This window comes from Carcharodon carcharias (genome assembly GCF_017639515.1).
Source record: "Carcharodon carcharias isolate sCarCar2 chromosome 33 unlocalized genomic scaffold, sCarCar2.pri SUPER_33_unloc_8, whole genome shotgun sequence".
Taxonomy (NCBI): Eukaryota; Metazoa; Chordata; class Chondrichthyes; order Lamniformes; family Lamnidae; genus Carcharodon; species Carcharodon carcharias.
Window position 1 is genome coordinate 20,942 of NW_024470698.1, and position 19,922 is coordinate 40,863.

At 51.7% G+C, this 19,922-nt stretch overlaps 1 protein-coding gene across 1 annotated transcript; it reads right to left on the minus strand.

Moving 5' to 3' along the window:
- Nucleotides 1–1,119: 1,119 nt before the first annotated feature.
- On the minus strand, nucleotides 1,120–19,220 carry LOC121274175. The gene is made up of 6 exons (XM_041181376.1): nucleotides 19,135–19,220; nucleotides 17,678–17,794; nucleotides 16,720–16,762; nucleotides 9,327–9,529; nucleotides 7,713–7,863; nucleotides 1,120–1,254 (listed from the first exon to the last, which is right to left on the minus strand). The coding sequence occupies exons 1-6, from the start codon at nucleotides 19,218–19,220 to the stop codon at nucleotides 1,120–1,122; spliced, it is 735 nt and encodes a 244-aa protein (XP_041037310.1).
- Between the last annotated feature and the right edge of the window lie 702 nt (nucleotides 19,221–19,922).

Below are 19,922 nucleotides of genomic sequence, written 5' to 3' on the forward strand. Positions count from 1 at the left end.
CCGGTGTGAGGGAGATCCCAGTGTGCAGGGGTGTGAGGGAGATCCCAGTGTGCAGGGGTGTGAGGGGGATCCCAGTGTGCAGGGATGTGAGGGGGATCCCAGTGTGAGGGAGATCCCAGTGTGAGGGAGATCCCATTCTGAGGGAGATCTTAGTGTGCAGGGGTGTGAGGGGGATCCCAGTGTGCAGGGGTGTGAGGGGGATCCCAGTGTGAGGGAGATCCCAGTGTGCAGGGCTGTGAGGGGGATCCCAGTGTGAGGGAGATCCCAGTATGAGGGAGATCCCAGTGTGCAGGGGTGTGAGGGGGATCCCAGTGTGCAGGGGTGTGAGGGGGATCCCAGTGTGAGGGGGATCCCAGTGTGCAGGGGTGTGAGGGGGATCCCAGTGTGCAGGGGTGTGAGGGGGATCCCAGTGTGCAGGGGTGTGAGGGGGATCCCGGTGTGAGGGGGATCCCTGTGTGAGGGAGATCCCAGTGTGCAAGGGTGTGAGGGGGATCCCAGTGTGAGGGGGATTCCAGTGTGCAGGGGTGTGAGGGGGATCCCAGTGTGAGGTGGATCCCAGTGTGCAGGGGTGTGAGGGGGATCCCAGTGTGAGGGAGATCCCAGTGTGCAGGGGTGTGAGGGAGATCCCAGTGTGCAGGGGTGTGAGGGTTATCCAGGGACGACAGGCAGTGATCAGTGATGTTTTAAGGTGAGATGCATGGTTGGTTGTGGTTTCCGAGATATTGTGGAACTGGAACAGGTCAGGATTGTGTATCAGTGCTCTCTCCTTGACTCTGTGACCCCGGCTGCATCTGAAGCCACTCGCTACTCATACTCAGAGCTTTGCGTTCAGATAGGAAGTGGGAGTGAAATGTTAGTTAGTCTTCCTTCATATCCACGACTAAAAATGGATCCAGAAATCATTACTTTTCAATTACAAGTCTTTACTCCCAACAATATAAATAGCAGAGCCGGGGCACTAACTCTACGTGTTCCCCTCTGCAAGTTACATACTTTCTGAAACAAATAATGCAATGTCAATAAATGCATCAATAAATTGCAAGCAACTTGTTGCAGGTCTCCTGTGACCAATCATTCACTCCTCAGTGTGATGCATCACCTCCCAGGAACTCCAACTTGCTAAACCAGCTCCATCAGGAAGCTGGCTGGTGGCTGCTTCTCTTCAGCCTCTGCCCTCTCACAGGACAGGAACGGGTTGGCCCATGGAGTCGGGTGCGGGTCCTCAACCACAAAATTCCATCGCGGCTGGAAAAACTGAAGAGAGAATATTGTGATATATCTGCCAGTGATAAACCGGGATTCACAAGACAGACCATCAATGAAGAATCAGACTCAACTGTCACAAATGTTCACTTCAAGCAATGATAAAAAATTCAAAATGTCCCAGAAAATGTCTGAAAGATAAAATTAGTTCCACAGATTCTGCAGAAGACAAGTTCAATGATTCTCTGCATAATCTTCATCAAAACCGACTGAAAACTAGACTGGTCTTGTCCCTTTTTAATTAAAGTCAGCCTGAATGTGGGAACATCAAACACTCCCAGGACAGGTACAGCACGGGGTTAGATAGAGTAAAGCTCCCTGTACACTGTCCCCATCAAACACTCCCAGGACAGGTACAGCACGGGGTTAGATACAGAGTAAAGCTCCTTCTACACTGTCCCCATCAAATACTCCCAGCACAGGTACAGCACGGGGTTAGATAGAGTAAAGCTCCCTGTACACTGTCCACATCAAACACTCCCAGGACAGGTACAGCACGGGGTTAGATACAGAGTAAAGCTCCTTCTACACTGTCCCCATCAAACATTCCCAGGACAGGTACAGCCCAGGGTTAGATACAGAGTAAAACTCCCTGAACACCGTCCCCATCAAACACTCCCAGAACAGGTACAGCACGGGGTTAGATACAGAGTAAAGCTCCTTCTACACTGTCCCCATCAAACACTCCCAGGACAGGTACAGCACGGGGTTAGATACAGAGTAAAGCCCCTGCTACACTGTGTATTAATCCTATGCACTGTTTGAAACTTTGCTTGCAATATAGGTTAAGACAAGAAATAGTTTTTAAATAAATTATCAAACAATGCGTAATAATAAAAATTCTCAGGATGATGTGTTGCTTCCTTGGTGCCAGGGACAAGGATATTACAGAGCGGCTGTAGCACATTCTTAAGGGGAAGAGTGAACAGGTAGAGGTGGTGCTTCACAATGGTGTCAATGACATAGGTAGAAAGAGGGATGAGGTCCTGATAGCAGATTTTACGGAGCCAGTAAGATATTAAAAAGCAGGACCTCAGAAGTTGTAATCTCTGGATTACTACCAGTGCCATGCACATAGAAATAGGAGGTTAGAGTTGATGAATGCATGGCTGGAGAGATGGTATAAGAGATTCAGGTTCCTCAGGTATTGGCTACAGTCCTGGGGGAAGTGGGACCTGGGGATGTCAGACAGTTTGCACCTCAATGGGGCCAGGACCAGTTTCCTCGCTGGGAGGTTTGCTAGGTGCTGTTGGGGGGGGGGTTGGGGGGGGGGGGTGGTTAGATTTGTTTGGCAGGGGGATGGGAACCTGTGGATAGACTCAGATGGGGCAAAATCAGAAATGGTAATGGAAGACAAAAAAAATCAGTGTGAGTCTGGAAGACAGAAGAGACAAAAGTGAGAAAATACAAGAGTTTGAGGGTGCTCAAGGGATATACTTCAATACAAGGAAATAAAGCAGACGAGCTGAGGGCACAGATAGAAATGTGGCAGTGTGATTTCATAGCTATTATACAAACATGGCTTAAAAAGAGACAGGAATGGCAGCTCAACACTCCAGGTCACAGGGCTTTCAGACGAGATACAAAGGTGGGTTACAAAGGGAGGGAGGGATGACAATTTTGGTGAGTGAAACAATTACAGCTGTGAGGAGGGATGATATGTCAGAAGGATCATCAATTCAGGCTTAGGAGCAAGAAACGGGCAGTCACACTACTGGCAGTGTACTATAGACCCCCAGTCAGAGGGAGATAGAAGAGCAAATATGTAGACAAATCTCTGAGAAGCGCAGAAATATTAGGGCAGTAATAGTCGGGGACTTTAACTACCCCAATATTATTGGGATAGTTTGAGTGTGAAAGGAATGTTGGGAACAGAATTCTTGAGATACATTAAGGAGAACCTTTTTGGCCTGTATGTAGCAAGTCCAACAAGAGAAGGTGCAGTTCCTGACTTAGTTTTAGGAAGTGAAGCTGGGCAGGTGGAAGGAGCGACGGTGGGAGAACATTTTGGTGGCGGTGATCATGATTCCGTTAGCTTTAACACAACTATGGAAAGGGACAAAGATAGGACAGGGTCCAAGTTCTAAATTGGGGCAAGGTCAATTTTACTCAGCTGAGGAGTGATATAGCAGATGTGGACAGGAGACAGCTACTAGATGTGGACAGGAGACAGCTACTAGATGTGGACAGGAGACAGCTACTAGATGTGGACAGGATGTGGACAGGAGACAGCTACTAGATGTGGCCAGATGTGGACAGAAGACAGCTACTAGATGTGGACAGGATGTGAACAGATGTGGACAGGAGACAGCTACTAGATGTGGACAGGATGTGGACAGGAGACAGCTACTGGATTTGGACAGGATGTGGACAGGAGACAGCTACTAGATGTGGACAGGATGTGGACAGATGTGGACAGGAGACAGCTACTAGATGTGGACAGGATGTGGACAGGAGACAGCTACTAGATGTGGACAGATGTGGACAGGAGACAGCTACTGGATTTGGACAGGATGTGGACAGGAGACAGCTACTAGATGTGGACAGGATGTGGACAGATGTGGACAGGAGACAGCTACTGGATTTGGACAGGATGTGGACAGGAGACAGCTACTAGATGTGGACAGGATGTGGACAGATGTGGACAGGAGACAGCTACTAGATGTGGACAGGATGTGGACAGATGTGGACAGGAGACAGCTACTAGATGTGGACAGGATGTGGACAGATGTGGACAGGAGACAGCTACTAGAGGGTAAATCAGTGTCAGAGCAGAGGGAGGCATTCGATGGAGAGATTCAAGGGGTTCAGCACAAACATGTTCCCACAAAGAAAAAGGGTGGGCCCGCAAAATCTAGAGCCCCCTGGATGTCAAGGAGTTAACCAAGTAAGGTAAGGCAGGAAAGGGAAGCTTAGGTCAGACACCAAGAACACAACAGAAAGCTGAGAGGAGTATAGAAAGTGGAGGGGTGAAATCAAAAAGCAAATTAGGAAAGCAAAAGAGAGGACATGAAAGAATATTGGCCAGCAAAAGCAAGGAGCAGCCTAAGATGTTTTATTAATACATTAAGAGTAAGTGGAAAACCAGGGAAAGAGTATGACCCATGAAAGACCAAAAAGGTAACCTGTGTGTGGAGACGGAATACGTGGGAATAGTTCTGAATGAATACTTTGCATCTGTCTTCACAAAAGTGGGGGACAATGCAGACATTATAATTAAGGAGGAGGAGTGTGAAGTATCGGATGTGAGAAACATGGGGAAAGAGGAAGTATTAAGGGGATTAGCATCCTCGAAACTGGATAAGTCACCAGGGCTGAATGAAACGTACCCCAGGCTGTTAAAAGAAGCCAGGGAGAAAATCACCAAAGATCTGACCCGTCCATTTTCCAATCCTCACTGGATACAGGTGGTTCTGGAGGATTGGAGGTCTCCTAACATAGTAGCTTTGTTTAAAAAGGGAGGGGGAGACAGGGATAGACTGAATAATTATAGGCCACTCAGGATGATCTTGAGAGTGGGCAAATTATGGGAATCAGTTCTGAGGGACAGGATAAACAAGGATTAATCCGGGATGGTCAGACTGGATTTGTTAAGGGACGGTCATGTCTGACGCACTTGATTGAATTTTTTGAGGAAGTAACATGGGTTGATGAGGGTAATGGTGCAGTTGATGTGGTCCACATGCATTTTAGCAAGGTTTTTGACAAGTCTCCACATGGCAAACCTTAAAATAATAAAAGCTCATGGGATCCAGGGCAAGGTAGCAAGCTGGATACTAAACTGGCTCAGTGACAGGGAACAGAGGGTAGCGGTTGGTGGATGTTTTTGTGACTGGAAGGCTGTTTCCAATAGGATTTGGCAGGGCTCAGTACTGGGTCCCCTGCTTTTTGAGGTATATATCAATGATTTGAACTAAATGTAGGGGGAATGATCTAGAAGTTTGAGGACGACACAAAAATTGGTTGCGTCGTTGATAAGCGAGGAGGATTGCTATAGACTGCAGGAAGATATCAATGGACTGGTCAGGTGGGCAGAGGAGTGGTAAGTGGAAGTCAACTCAGAGAAGTGTGAGGTGATGCATTTGGGGAGGTCAAACAAGGCAAAGGAATACACAATAAACGGGAGAATACTGAGAGTGTAGAGGAAGTGAGAGACCTTAGCGTGAATGTCCACAGGTCCCTGAAGATTACAGGGCAGGTCGATAAGGTGGTTAAGAAGGTGTATGGAATCCTTTCCTTTATTAGCCAAGGCTTGGACTATAAGAGCAGGGAGGTTATGCTGAATTACATAAAACATTAGTTTGGCCACAACTTGAATACTGTCTGCAGTCCTGGTCACATTACAGAAAGGATGTGATTGTAATCGAGAAGGTACAGGGGAGATTTACCAGGATGTTGCCAGGACTGGAAAATTACAGCTATAAGGAAAGATTGGATAGGCTGGGGGTGTTCTCCATGGGATAGAGGAGGCTGAGGGGAGATCTGATTGGGACAGAGGAGGCTGAGGGGAGACAGAGGAGGCTGAGGGGAGACAGAGGAGGCTGAGGGGAGACAGAGGAGGCTGAGGGGAGATCTGATTGGGACAGAGGAGGCTGAGGGGAGATCTGATTGGGACAGAGGAGGCTGAGGGGAGATCTGATTGGGAGAGAGGAGGCTGAGGGGAGATCTGATTGGGACAGAGGAGGCTGAGGGGAGATCTGATTGAGATGTACAACATTGTGAGGGGCCTGGATACAGTGGATGGGAAGGGCCTATTTACTTTAGCAGAGAGGTCAGTGACTAGGAGGCATAGAGTTAAAGTGATTGATAGAAAGATTACAGGGGAGATAGAAAAAAATATTTCACCCAGAGGGTTGTGGGTGTCTGGAACTCACTCCCTGAAAGGGTAGTAGAGGCAGAAACCCTCAACTCATTATAAAGGCACCAGGATGTGTACCTGAAGTGCAGTAACCTGCAGGATTACTGACCAAATGCTGGAAAGCGGGATGAGGCTGGGGGTCTTGTTTCTTGGCTGGGGCGGACATGATAGGCCAAGCGGTCTCCTCCTGTGCCACTAACTTTCTATGATTATATAACAGGTTTGCACTTGGACCAGTTCCTAATGGGAAATGGATTTAGACTTTCAGAGCCACTGTCCAGCTTCCAAGGATAAATGGATCGCCACTGCCCAGTGCAAGTGCTGACCTTTAACTAACCTTAGCATATTGGGATTCACCAGCAAATAGCTTAATTTCTATGGTTTCATACCGCATCTGAAATATGACACTTCGACAGTGCGGCACTCCCTCAGTACTGACCCTCTGACAGTGCGGCACTCCCTCAGTACTGACCCTCTGACAGTGCGGCACTCCCTCAGTACTGACCCTCTGACTGCGGCACTCCCTCAGTACTGACCCTCCGACAGTGCGGCACTCCCTCAGTACTGACCCTCCGACAGTGCGGCACTCCCTCAGTACTGACCCTCCGACAGTGCAGCACTCCCTCAGTACTGACCCTCCGACAGTGTGGCACTCCCTCAGTACTGACCCTCCGACAGTGCGGCACTCCCTCAGTACTGACCCTCCGACAGTGCGGCACTCCCTCAGTACTGACCCTCCGACAGTGCGGCACTCCCTCAGTACTGATGCTCTGACAGTGCAGCACTCCCTCAGTACTGACCCTCCGACAGTGCAGCACTCCTTCAGTACTGACCCTCCCACAGTGCGGCACTCCCTCAGTACTGACCCTCCGACAGTGCGGCACTCCCTCAGTACTGACCCTCTGACAGTGCGGCACTCCCTCAGTACTGACCCTCCGACAGTGCAGCACTCCCTCAGTACTGACCCTCTGACAGTGCGGCACTCCCTCAGTACTGACCCTCTGACAGTGCGGCACTCCCTCAGTACTGACCCTCCGACAGTGCGGCGCTCCCCCAGTACTGACCCTCTGACAGTGTGGCACTCCCTCAGTACTGACCCTCCGACAGTGCAGCACTCCCCCAGTACTGACCCCCCGACAGTGCAGCACTCCTTCAGTACTGACCCTCCCACAGTGCGGCACTCCCTCAGTACTGACCCTCCGACAGTGCGGCGCTCCCCCAGTACTGACCCTCTGACAGTGCGGCACTCCCACAGTACTGACCCTCTAACAGTGCGGCATTCCCTCAGTACTGACCCTCCGACAGTGCAGCACTCCCTCAGTACTGACCCTCCGACAGTGCAGCACTCCCTCAGTACTGACCCTCCAACAGTGCGGCACTCCCTCAGTACTGACACCCCGACAGTGCAGCGCTCCCTCAGTACTGACCCTCCGACACTGCGGCACTCCCTCAACACTGACACTGGGATAGTCATTCTGGAATATGAGCTCATGTCTTGAACCCACAACCCCACTGGTGATATGTGGACCCGCTGGTTGGTCATTGTTATAACTGTATACTGAATCTCATGCCAATGATTAACAGCCTGTACCAACTCTCTGTCTTCCAGATCAGTGTTGTTTATGAAGTCTGCTATCCCGGTGCTGTCTGTAGATTGTTGTCCTGGATTGATCTTCTCCAGCTCCTCATTGTCCTGTGTCAAGCGCTGGGATCTGTTCGCACCCCATCTCTGAGCTTTCAGTCTGAGGACACAAGTCAGCAGCATGTTAGAGTCAGTCTATCACAGAGGGGGCAGGGAGAGAGTAGGGGGCAGCACAAGGGGGCAGGAAGAGCGGGAAACACTGGCAATACAGGGTGGACAGTGAGAGATGGAGAGATGGGGGGCACTGGCAGTACAGAGTGGACAGTGAGAGAGGGGGAGAGGCACTGGCAGTACAGGGTGGACAGTGAGAGAGGGTGAGACGGGGGGCACTGGCAGTACAGGGTGGACAGTGAGAGAGGGGGAGACGGGGGGCACTGGCAGTACAGGGTAGACAGTGAGAGAGGGTGAGACGGGGGGCACTGGCAGTACAGTGTGGACAGTGAGAGAGAGGGAGACCGGGGGCACTGGCAGTACAGGGTGGACAGGGAGATTCGGGGGGCACTGGAAGTACATAGTGGACAGTGAGAGAGGGAGAGACGGGGGGCACTGGCAGTACAGTGTGGACAGTGAGAAAGAGGGAGACGGGGGGCACTGGCAGTACAGGGTGGACAGTGAGAGAGAGGGAGACGGGGGGCACTGGCAGTACAGGGTGGACAGGGAGATTCGGGGGGCATTGGAAGTACAGGGTGGACAGTGAGAGAGGGGGAGATGAGGGGCACTGGCAGTACAGTGTGGACAGTGAGAGAGGGGGAGACGAGGGGCACTGGCAGTACAGGGTGGACAGTGAGAGAGGGGTAGACGGGGGCACTGGCAGTACAGGGTGGACAGTGAGAGAGGGGGAGACGAGGGGCACTGGCAGTACAGGGTGGACAGTGAGAGAGGGGTAGACGGGGGCACTGGCAGTACAGGGTGGACAGTGAGAGAGGGGTAGACGGGGGCACTGGCAGTACAGGGTGGACAGTGAGAAAGGGGTAGACGGGGGCACTGGCAGTACAGGGTGGACAGTGAGAGAGGGGTAGACGGGGGCACTGGCAGTACAGGGTGGACAGTGAGAGAGGGAGAGACGGGGGGGCACTGGCAGTACAGTGTGGACAGTGAGAGAGGGGGAGACGAGGGGCACTGGCAGTACAGTGTGGACAGTGAGAGTGGGGGAGACGAGGGGCACTGGCAGTACAGGGTGGACAGTGAGAGAGGGGGAGACGAGGGGCACAGGCAGTACAGGGTGGACAGTGAGAGAGGGGGAGACGAGGGGCACTGGCAGTACAGTGTGGACAGTGAGAGAGGGGGAGACGAGGGGCACTGGCAGTACAGGGTGGACAGTGAGAGAGGGAGAGACGGGGGGCACTGGCAGTACAGTGTGGACAGTGAGAGAGGGGGAGACGAGGGGCACTGGCAGTACAGGGTGGACAGTGAGAAAGGGGTAGACGGGGGGCACTGGCAGTACAGGGTGGACAGTGAGAGAGGGGGAGACGGGGGCACTGGTGGAAGGGCACGGTCGGTGGGGGGGGGGGGTGGATGCATTGATGGGGCAACATTACAAAAGGCAGAGGCTGTGCTTCATACTGATCAATCCCTTTCTGTCTCCTCTTCAGCTCTTCCAGGTGACAGATGACCGCCATGACACGTCTCTCACCAGCTTCCCTCCTCCTCCTTTTCCTCCTGCCATACAGTTCTCTTGGTGAAGGCAGCCTCTCCAAACACAGGCCAGAAGCAGAACATCTGATGTCCTGTTTCACGTTTGGTCTTTGGGCAGTCTGACTACTGAGCTGCAGACACAGGAACAGAGAGAGAAAACCTTAATATAGTAGCAAAATATGTTGTCAAGAGGAGGTAGAGAGTCCACAAAGGGTTAAGTGAGTGGACAAAAGTTTGGAAAATTGAGTTTTTTTTATTCATTCATGGGATGTGGGTGTCGCTGGCTGGGCCCAGTATTTATTGCCCATCCCTAGTTGCCCCTTGAGAAGGTGGTGGTGAGCTGCCTTCTTGTACCGCTGCAGTCCATGTGGTGTAGGTACACCCACAGCGCTGTTAGGGAGGGAGTTCCAGGATTTTGACCCAGCGACAGTGAAGGAACGGCCGATATATTTCCAAGTCAGGATGGTGAGCGACTTGGAGGGGAACTTCCAGGTGGTGGTGTCCCCATGTGTCTGCTGCCCTTGTCCTTCTAGGTGGTAGTGGTCGTGGGTTTGGAAGGAGCCTTGGTGAATTCCTGCATCTTGTAGATGGTACACACACTGCTGCTACTGTGCGTCGGTAATGGAGGGAGTGAATGTTTGTGGATGGGGTGCCAATCAAGCTGGGCTGCTTTGTCTTGGATGGTGTTGAGCTTCTTGAGTGTTGTGGGAGCTGCACTCATCCAGGCAAGTGGGGAGCATTCCATCATAGTCCTGACTTGTGCCTTGTAGATGGTGGACAGGCTTTGGGGAGTCAGGAGGTGAGTTAGTCGCCACAGGATTCCCAGCCTCTGACCTGCTCTTGTAGCCACAGTATTTATATGGCTGGTGCAGTTCAGTTTCTGGTCAATGGTAACCTCCAGAATGTTAATAGCAGGGGGATTCAGTGATGGTAATGACATTGAATGTCAAGGGCTGATGGTTAGATTCTCTCTTGTTGGAGATGGTTATTGCCTGACACTTGTGTGGTATGAATGTTACTTGCCACTGTCAGCCCAAGTCTGGATATTGTCCAGGTCTTGCTGCATTTGGACATGGACTGCTTCAGTATCTGAGGAGTCGTGAATGGTGTTGAACATTGTGCAACTATCAGCGAACATCCCCACTTCTGACCTTATGATGGAAGGAAGGTCATTGATGAAGCAGCTGAAGATGGTTGGGCCAAGGACACTACCCTGAGGAACTCCTGCAGTGATGTCCTGGAGCTGAGATGATTGACCTCCAACAGCCACAACCATCTTCCTTTGCGCTGGGCATGACTCTAACCAGTGGAGAGTTTTCCCCCTGATTCCCATTGACTCCAGTGTTGCTAGGGCTCCTTGATGCCACACTCGGTCAAATGCTGCCTTGATGTCAAGGGCAGTCACTCTCTCCTCACCTCGGGAGTTACCTCTTTTGTCCATGTTTGAACCAAGGCTGTAATGAGGTCAGGAGCTGAGTGGCCCTGGCGGAACCCAAACTGAGCGTCAATGAGCAGATTATTGCTAAGTGCCGCTTGATAGCACTATTAATGACCCCTTCCATTACCTTACTGATGATGGAGAGTAGACTGATGGGATGGTAATTGACCGGGTTGGATTTGTCCTGCTTTTTGTGTACAGGACATACCTGGGCAATTTTCCACATTGCTGGGTAGATGTCAGTGTTGTAGCTGTACTGGAACAGCTTGGCTAGGGGCACAGCAAGTTCTGGAGCACAAGTCTTCAGTACTATTGCTGGAATATTGTCAGAGCCCATAGCCTTTGCAGTATCCAGTGCCTTCAGCTGTTTCTTGACATCATGTGGAGTGAATCGAATTGGCTGAAAACTGGCATCTGTGATGCTGGGGACCTCCGGAGGAGGCCGAGATGGATCATCCACTCGGCACTTCTGGCTGACGATTGTTGCAAATGCTTCAGCCTTATCTTTTGCACTGATGTGCTGGGCTCTCCCATCATTGAGGATGGGGATATATATTGAGCTACCTCCTTCAATGAGTTGTTTAATTGTCCACCACCATTCATGATTGGATGTGACAGGACTGCAGAGCTTAGATCTGATCCGTTGGTTCACTAAACCGTTGAAACGCTTAGCTCTGTCTATCACTTGCTGCTTATGCTGTTTGGCACACAAGTAGTCCTGTGTTATAGCTTCACCAGGTTGACACCTCATTTTTAGGTACGCCTGGTGCTGCTCCTGGCATGCCCTCCTGCACTCTTCATTGAACCAGGATTCATCCCTGGCTTGATGGTAAAGGTAGAGTGGGGGATTTGCTGGGCCATGAGGTTACAGATTGTGTTCGAGTACAATTCTGCTGCTGCTGATGGCCCACAGCACCTCATGGATGCCCAGTCTTGAGTTGCTCGATCTGTTTGAAATCTATCCCATTCGGCACGGTGGTAGTGGCACACAACATGATGGAGGGTAGCCCCAATGTGAAGGTGGGACTTTGTTTCTACAAGGATTATGCGGTGGTCACTCCTACCGATACTGTCATGGACAGATGTATCTGCAGCAGGCAGGTTGGTGAGGAAGAGGTCAAGTATGGTTCTCCCTCTTGTTGGTTCCCTCGCCATCTGCCACTGACCCAGTCTAGCAGCTATGTCCTTTAGGACTCGGCTAGCTCGATCAATCGTGGTGCTACCGAGACACTGCTGGTGATGAGCATTGAATTCCCCTACCCAGAGTACATTCTGCTCCCTTGCCAGTGTTTCCTCCAAGTGGTGTTCAACATGGAGAAGCATTGATACATCAATTGAAGGAGGATGGTAGATGGTAATCAGCAGGAGGTTTCCTAGTCCATGTTTGACCTGATACCATGAGGCTTCATGGGGTCCGGAGTCCATGTTGAGGACTCCCAGGACAACTCCCTCCCGACTGTATACCACTGTGCCACCACCTCTGCTGGTTCTGTCCTGCTGGTGGGACAGGACATACCCAGGGATGGTGATGGTGGTGCCTGGGACATTATCTGTAAGGTATGATTCCGTGAGGATGACTATGTCAGGCTGTTGCTTGACTAGTTGTGAGACAGCTCTCCCAATTTTGGCACTAGCCCCAGATGTTAGTAAGGAGAAGTTTGCAGGGTGGACAAGGCTGCGATTGCCATTGTCGTTTCCAGTGCCTGGGTCGTTGCTGGGTGCTCCATCCGGTTTTATTCCTTATTGACTTGCTTTTAGCAGTTTGATTCAACTGAGTGTCTCGCTCGGCCAATTCAGAGGGCAGTTTAAGAGTCAACCACATTGCTGTGGGTCTGGAGTCACGTGTAGGGCCAGACCGAGTAAGGACAGCAGATTTCCCCCCCTAAAGGACATGCTGAACCAGATGGGTTTTTATGACAATCGACAATGGTTTCATGGTCACCATTAGACTCTTAATTCCAGATATTTTAATAAAAAATTCAATTTTTACTGAATTCAAATTCCACCTGAATTTTTACTGAATTCAAAATCTGCCATGGTGGGATTGAAATCTGGGTCCCTGCAGCATTAGCCTGGGATTCTGGATCACTCGTCTATAGTGACAATACCACTACACCACCGCCTCCCCCTGGGTGTAATGTGGGAAAAGGTGAGGTTGTTCACGTTGGCAGGAAGAACAGAAAAGCAGTAAACTATTTACACTGGAAGAGATTGCAGAACTCGTGGCACAGAATGGTTTCCTGGTCCATGAATCACAAAAAGTGAGTTTGCAGGTACAGCAAGTGATTAGGGAGGTAAATGGAGTGTTGGCGTTTATTGCAAAGGGAACGGAATATGAAAGTAGGGATGTTTTGCTGCAGCTGTACAGGGCCTTGGTGAGACCACATCTGGACTATTGCATACAGTTGTGGTCTCCTTATTTGAGAAAGGAAATAATTGCATCAGAAGCAGTTCCAAAAAGGTTCACTCAACTCATCCCTGTGACAAAGGGCTTATTTTATGATGAAAGGTTGAACAGGTTGGACCCATTGCAGTTTAGAAGAATGAGAAGTGACCTTATGGAAACCATATAAGACCCTGAGGGGCCTTGACATAGGGAATACCAGGAGGGTGTTTCCTCTTGTGGGGGCCAAGAACTTCCAGGCACAGTTTACAAATAAGGGGCCTCCCTTTTAAGATGGAAGTGAGGAGGAATGTTTCCTCTCAGAGGGATGTCAGTCTTCCCCGGGGAGCAGTGGAGGCTGGGTCAATTAATATATTCAAGGTTGAGTTAGACAGATTTTTGATCGACAAGGGAGTCAAGGGTTATGAGGGGCTGACAGGAAGATGGAGTGGAGACCACAACCAGATCAGCCATGACCTTAATGAATGGCGGAGCAGGCTCGAAGGGCTGAATGGCCTACTCCTGCTGCTCAGTCCTATGTTACCTAACAATATTAGATATTACCCGGTGTGTTACTGGTCCCCAGGAAGCAGGAGTGTGAAGCTGTTATTGGCCAGTTGTAAAGCAGTAGGCATTGTTCCGAATGGCCTCTTGTACCCCTCCTCCCCCACTCAAGGGGTAGGGAATGAGGTGGTGTTCCTGTTCCTGATCCCTGTGAAGCAACATGACTGGAGCTCATGTCCTGAAACCCATTGCAATCTCGGAATGTTTTATACAGACAGTGCAGCCGGAGAGAAACCCCTGAGACACCATTCCCCAAGCGAGGGTCCCTCCCTCATGTCCCCCCAGCGAGAGACCCTCACCCGAGTCCCCCCAGTGAGAGACCCTCACCCGAGTCCCCCCAGCGAGAGACCCTCACCCGAGTCCCCCCAGCGAAGGGAACTTGTGTTAACTGTAAATGTCTCGTACGCAAGTGCAGTTCATTTTGAAATGCTCACTGACCCCTGGTGGACATCACTGTGTACATCCTTTAAGATACTCCTGAAAACCAAGCCTGCTGACCAATCTTTAATCACCTTTCCTAATCTGCTAGTTTAGCTAAGTGTCAAATATTGTTTGATAATCACTCCTTGGGATATTTGACTATATTTTCCAAGAGGGGACTTGACAGGGTGGCTGCTGAAAGAATGTTTCCCCTTGTGGGAGAGACTAGAACTAGGAGTCACTGTTTAAAAATAAGGGGGTCCTCCATTTAAGACAGAGATGAGAAGAAATATTTTTCTCTCAAAGGGCTGTAAGTCTTTAGAACTCCCTGCCCCATAGATCAGAGGAGGCAGGGTCAATGAATATTTTTGAGACGGGGTAGATAGATTCTTGACTAACAAGGGAGTCAAAGGTTATCGAGGTTGGTGGAATGTGTAGTTGAGGTCAGTCAGATTAGCCATGATCTTATTGAATGGATGAGCAGACTCAAAGGGTCCAATGCCCACTCCTGCTCCTAATTCATATGTTCGCAAATACCTAAACGTGCTATATAAATGTAAGGAGTTGTTTGCATAGTGAAACAGGCTCCTTGCAACTAGCTCCAGCACTGTGTGCTCGCATGCAGTGGACTCTTGTGCTGCAGGCTCCCATGCAGCGGGCTGCAGCACTGCAGGCTCCCATGGAGCGGGCTCCAGCACTGCAGGCTCCTATGCAGCAGACGCTTATGCTGTAGGCTCCGGTGCTGTGGGCTCCCGTGCAGTAGGCTCCAGCACTGCAGGCTGCCATGCAGCAGGCTCCAGTACTGCAGGCTCCGGTGCTGTGGGCTCCCGTGCAGCAGGCTCCCGTGCAGCAGGCTCCCGTGCAGTGGGCTGCAGCACTGCAGGCTCCAATGCGGCGGACTCTTTTGCTGCAGGCTCCGAGCTCCAGTGCTGTGGGCTCCCGTGCAGCAGACTCCAGCACTGCAGGCTCCCGTGTAGCAGGCTCCCATGAAGCATGCTCCAGCACTGCAGTCTCGCATGCAGCAGGCTCCTATGTGGCAGACGCTTATGCTGCAGGCTCCAGTGCTGTGGGCTCCCGTGCAGCAGACTCCAGCACTGCAGGCTCCTGTATAGCAGGCTCCCATGCAGCGTGCTCCAGCACTGCAGGCTCGCATGCAGCGGGCTCCCATGTAGCAGGCTCCTATGTGGCGGACGCTTATGCTGCAGGCTCTGGTGCTTGGGCTCCCGTGCAGCAAGCTCCCATGCAGCAGGCTTCAGCACTGCAGACTCCAGCACTGCAGGCTCCAGCACTGCACGCTCCAGCACTGCAGGCTACCGTGCAGCGGGCTCCAGCACTGCAGGCTCCCATGTAGCAGGCTCCTATGTGGCAGACGCTTATGCTGCGGGCTCCCATGCAGTGGGCTCCGGTGCTGCAGGCTCCCATGCAGCGGGCTCCAGCACTGCAGGCTCCCATGCAGCGGGCTCCGGTGCTGCAGGCTCCCATGCAGCGGGCTCCAGCACTGCAGGCTCCCATGCAGTGGGCTCCGGTGCTGCAGGCTCCCATGCAGCAGGCTCCAGCGCTGCAGGCTCCCATGCAGCAGGCTCCAGCGTTGCAGGCTCCCATGCAGCAGGCTCCAGCACTGCAGGCTCCCATGCAGCAGGCTCCAGCGCTGCAGGCTCCCATGCAGCGGGCTCCAGCACTGCAGGCTCACATGCAGCAGGCTCCCATGTAGCAGGCTCCTATGTGGCAGACACTTATGCTGCGGGCTCCCATGAAGCAGGCTCCAGCACTGCAGGCTCCCATGCAGCAGGCTCCAGCACTGCAGGCTCCTATGCGGTGGATGCTTATGCTGCAGGCTCCGGTGCTGTGGGCTCCTGTGCAGCAGGCTCCTGTGCAGCGGACTCTTGTGCTGCAGGCTCCGAGCTCCAGTGCTGTGGGCCCCCGTGCAGCAGGCTCCTATGCAAAAGAATCTTGTGCTGCAGACTCCGAGCTCCAGTGCTGTGGGCTCTCGTGCAGCGGCCTCCAGCACTGCAGGCTCCCATGCAGCGGGCTCCAGCACTGCAGGCTCCCATGCAGCGGGCTCCAGCACTGCAGGCTCCCATGCAGCGGGCTCCGTTGCTGCAGGCTCCCATGCAGCGGGCTCCGTTGCTGCAGGCTCCCATGTAGCAAACTCCTGCACTGCAGGCTCCTATGCGGCGGACGCTTATGCTGCAGGCTCTGAGCTCCAGTGCTGTGGGCCCCCGTGCAGCAGGCTCCTATGCAGCAGACTGTTGTGCTGCAGGCTCCGAGCTCCAGTGCTGTGGGCTCCCGTGCAGCAGGCTCCAGCACTGCAGGCTCCCATGCTGCGGGCTCCTGCGCTGAGGGCTCATATCGCTGTCCTCAAGGTGAAACTCATAGCATTGAAGAGAACTCCCCTCACACTTGGACTGCAGTCTGCAGTCTCCCCTTCACTCCTCCCCATCCACAATGGCACAAAGACCTCTCCACAGATGTAGCAGCTTCAAACCTGCGTGCTGCAAACTTGGGGTGTTGCTTACCAATCTCGGAGAAGCCTCTTCATACAATTCCATCCAATGAGGGCTGCAAAAGACAATTACAGGGGAAAGGGTCAACACTGCACAATGAATAGACAACAATCTGCGGGGAGATCCTGTCAATGCTGAAACTCCCTTTTCACCTTCCCCCCCTCTCCCAGTCCTCTCCTGAAGACAGGGGATCCAGAGGCACAAGCTATCCTCTGCTTACCTTACCCAACACCCCACTTTACATCGCAGTCAGAGAACTTACAGCTCAGGAGGCCATTCAACTCCTTGTCCCTGTGTCAGCTCAGACCATGAGTATCACCCAGCTACTCGAGAGTGAAAGACAAAGGCAAGGTTCACCCTGTCCACACACAAACCTTCCAGAAACTCTGGGCACTAGCCTGGAGCCTCTCCCCACTTCCTTAACCAGGATGAGGAGAGAGCTGGGTGGGGTTTACAGAGCAACTGGATTCCCCAAGTTACTGGCCCAGCTGAGTATAGACGCGGGAAGGTGGGTGGGGGCTGGTCCCATCTTCCTGGCTGACGCCACAGGATCCAGATGGCCACTAAAGTTTGGCTGCTCCAGATTCATGTTCCTCTTGCTTCACTCTCCCCCTCCCCTCCCCCTCTCTCCCACCCCCCCCAACCACGCTGCTCATGCTATAGGGGACTGGCTTCCTCCATCCCCAAAGGACCCTTTCTCCCAACCCACCTCTCCCCAAACTCTCTCGTGCAGCACCCTCCCACTTCCTGGTGCTGGTTTATCTATCTGTAGAGCAAAGCAGCAACAGAGAGCTGGGAGGGTGGGGGGGCAGAGGAGGAGGGAGGCCACAGGTTAGAGCCCAGGTCAGCAGGAATACATTCTGCTCAGCCTGTCACACATCACACATGACCCGGCGTCTCCAGCAGAGCTAGCCTGCGAGCGACCCAACACACAGCCTCCCACTGTAGCCAGGTGTGTGTGTGGACTTACCCTGCGTGCTGGAGTGGATGCACATGATCCATCGCACAAGCCCAGTTCCTCACAATGGCTGGATTTTGCAGTCTGCTTCCAGCTTCTGCATCATACCTGCTGACTGTCTTCGAACGCCTGCAATGGGTTAGAAATTAACACAAACAGACACAGAGCGAGAGAGAGAGAGAGAGAAAAAATAAACTGGAGAGAGGGAAAGAGAGCAATGGGGTAACATAGAGAGAGAGAGAGAGGGGGGATGGGAGATGGAAAGGGCAAAAAGAGAGGGGGGGGCGACAGTGAGGGAAAAAGAGGAGGAAACAGAGAGAAAAAGGGAGGCAGGGAGAGAGAAAGAAAAGAGGATGAGAGAAAAAGAGAGAGAAAGAAAGGGGAGGAAAGAGAAAGAAAGGGGAGGAGAGAGAAAGGCGAGGACAATGAGATAGAGAGAGAGAGAAAACAAAAACAGAACTACCTGGAAAAACTCAGCAGGTCTGGCAGCATCGGCCGAGAAGAAAAGAGTCGACGCCTCGAGTCCTCATGACCCTTCGACAGAACTGTTCTGTTGAAGGGTCATGAGGACTTGAGGCGTCGACTCTTTTCTTCTCCGCCGATGCTGCCAGACCGGCTGAGTTTTTCCAGGTAATTCTGCTTTTGTTTTGGATTTCCAGCATCTGCAGTTTTTTTGTTTTTATCTAGAGAGAGAGAGTCAGGTTGGAGAGCACTAAGTGTGGCCTGGCAGCGTCTTACAGTTTCACTCTCTTCTGAACCTCTCTCTTCCTACCTTCAGTTTCCAATGCAGCACTCCCTCAGTACTGACCCTCTGACAGTGCAGCACTCCCTCAGTACTGACCCTCTGACAGTGCAGCACTCCCTCAGTACTGACCCTCCGACAGTGCAGCACTCCCTCAATACTGACTCTCCGACAGTGCAGCACTCCCTCAGTACTGACCCTCTGACAGTGCAGCACTCCCTCAGTACTGACCCTCCGACAGTGCAGCACTCCCTCAGTACTGACCCTCTGACAGTGCAGCACTCCCTCAGCACTGACACTCTGACAGTGCAACACTACCTCAGCACTGATCCTCTGACTGTGCAGAACTCCCTCAGTACTGATCCTCTGACAGTGCAGCACTCCCTGAGTACTGACCCTCTGACAGTTCAGCACTCCCTCAGTACTGACCCTCCGACAGTGCCGCACTCCCTCAGTACTGACCCTCCAACAGTGCGGCACTCCCTCAGTACTGACCCTCCAACAGTGCCAGGCTCCCTCAGTGATGAGGTGGAGGAACCCTATCTGATCTCCTCCTCTCAATAACCCAGAAGAAGTTTGTTAATGTCTTTCTCGTTAACAGTCTGAGATCAGTTAGAAACATAAAGCAGGAATGTGAAGCTGTCCAATCTCCATTGTCCATTTTTCAGGCAGTGCATTGACCCCCAATGAGACAGCTGCTGGTCCAAAAGCACAAGAAATAACGTACGTTACAAACGGTATGAAATTCTCATCATTCTCATCTTCAGGGTTGCTTTGAAGACTCCATGGTGTTTTAAAATGCTGTCCCTTCATAGCTCTGGAGAGACAGAGGAAGAAGAATTAACCTAGCAGTTTAAGGCATACACAAAGGAGCCAACTAGAGGGAGCAAATGAGAAATAGAGAGAAAGAGAGAAGAGAGGGAGCACGAGAGGCAGTGAGGGACCTAAATAGAGAGAGCAAGAGAGTATTGCAGAAAATAAAACCTCATGTTATGGAAGGTAACATATACATGGATAAAAGATTGGTTGGCTAATCGGAGGCAGAGAGTATGTATAAATGGGTATTTTTCAGGTTGGCAGGATGTGATGAGTGGTGTTCCACAGGGATCAGTGCAGGGACCTCAACTGTTTACAGTTTATATGAATGGGCTGGATGAGGGGATGGGATGGTTGCCAAATTTGCTGATGACACAAAGATAGACAGGAAAGTAAATTGTGAAGAAGACAAAAGGAGGCTACAGAAAGATATAGACAGGTTAAGTGAGTGGGCAAAGATCTGGCAAATGGAGCGTAATGTGGGCAAATGTGAAATTGTCCATTCTGGCAGGAAGAATAAAGAGAGGCATATTATCTAAATGGTGAGAGATTGCAGAGCTCTGAGGTGCAGAGGGATCTGGGTGTCTTAGCGCATGATTCACAAAATGCTAGTGTGCAGGTGTAGCACGTAATTAGGAAAGTTAATAAAATGTTATAATTTATTGTGAGGGGATTTGATTACAAAAGTAGCGAGGTTAT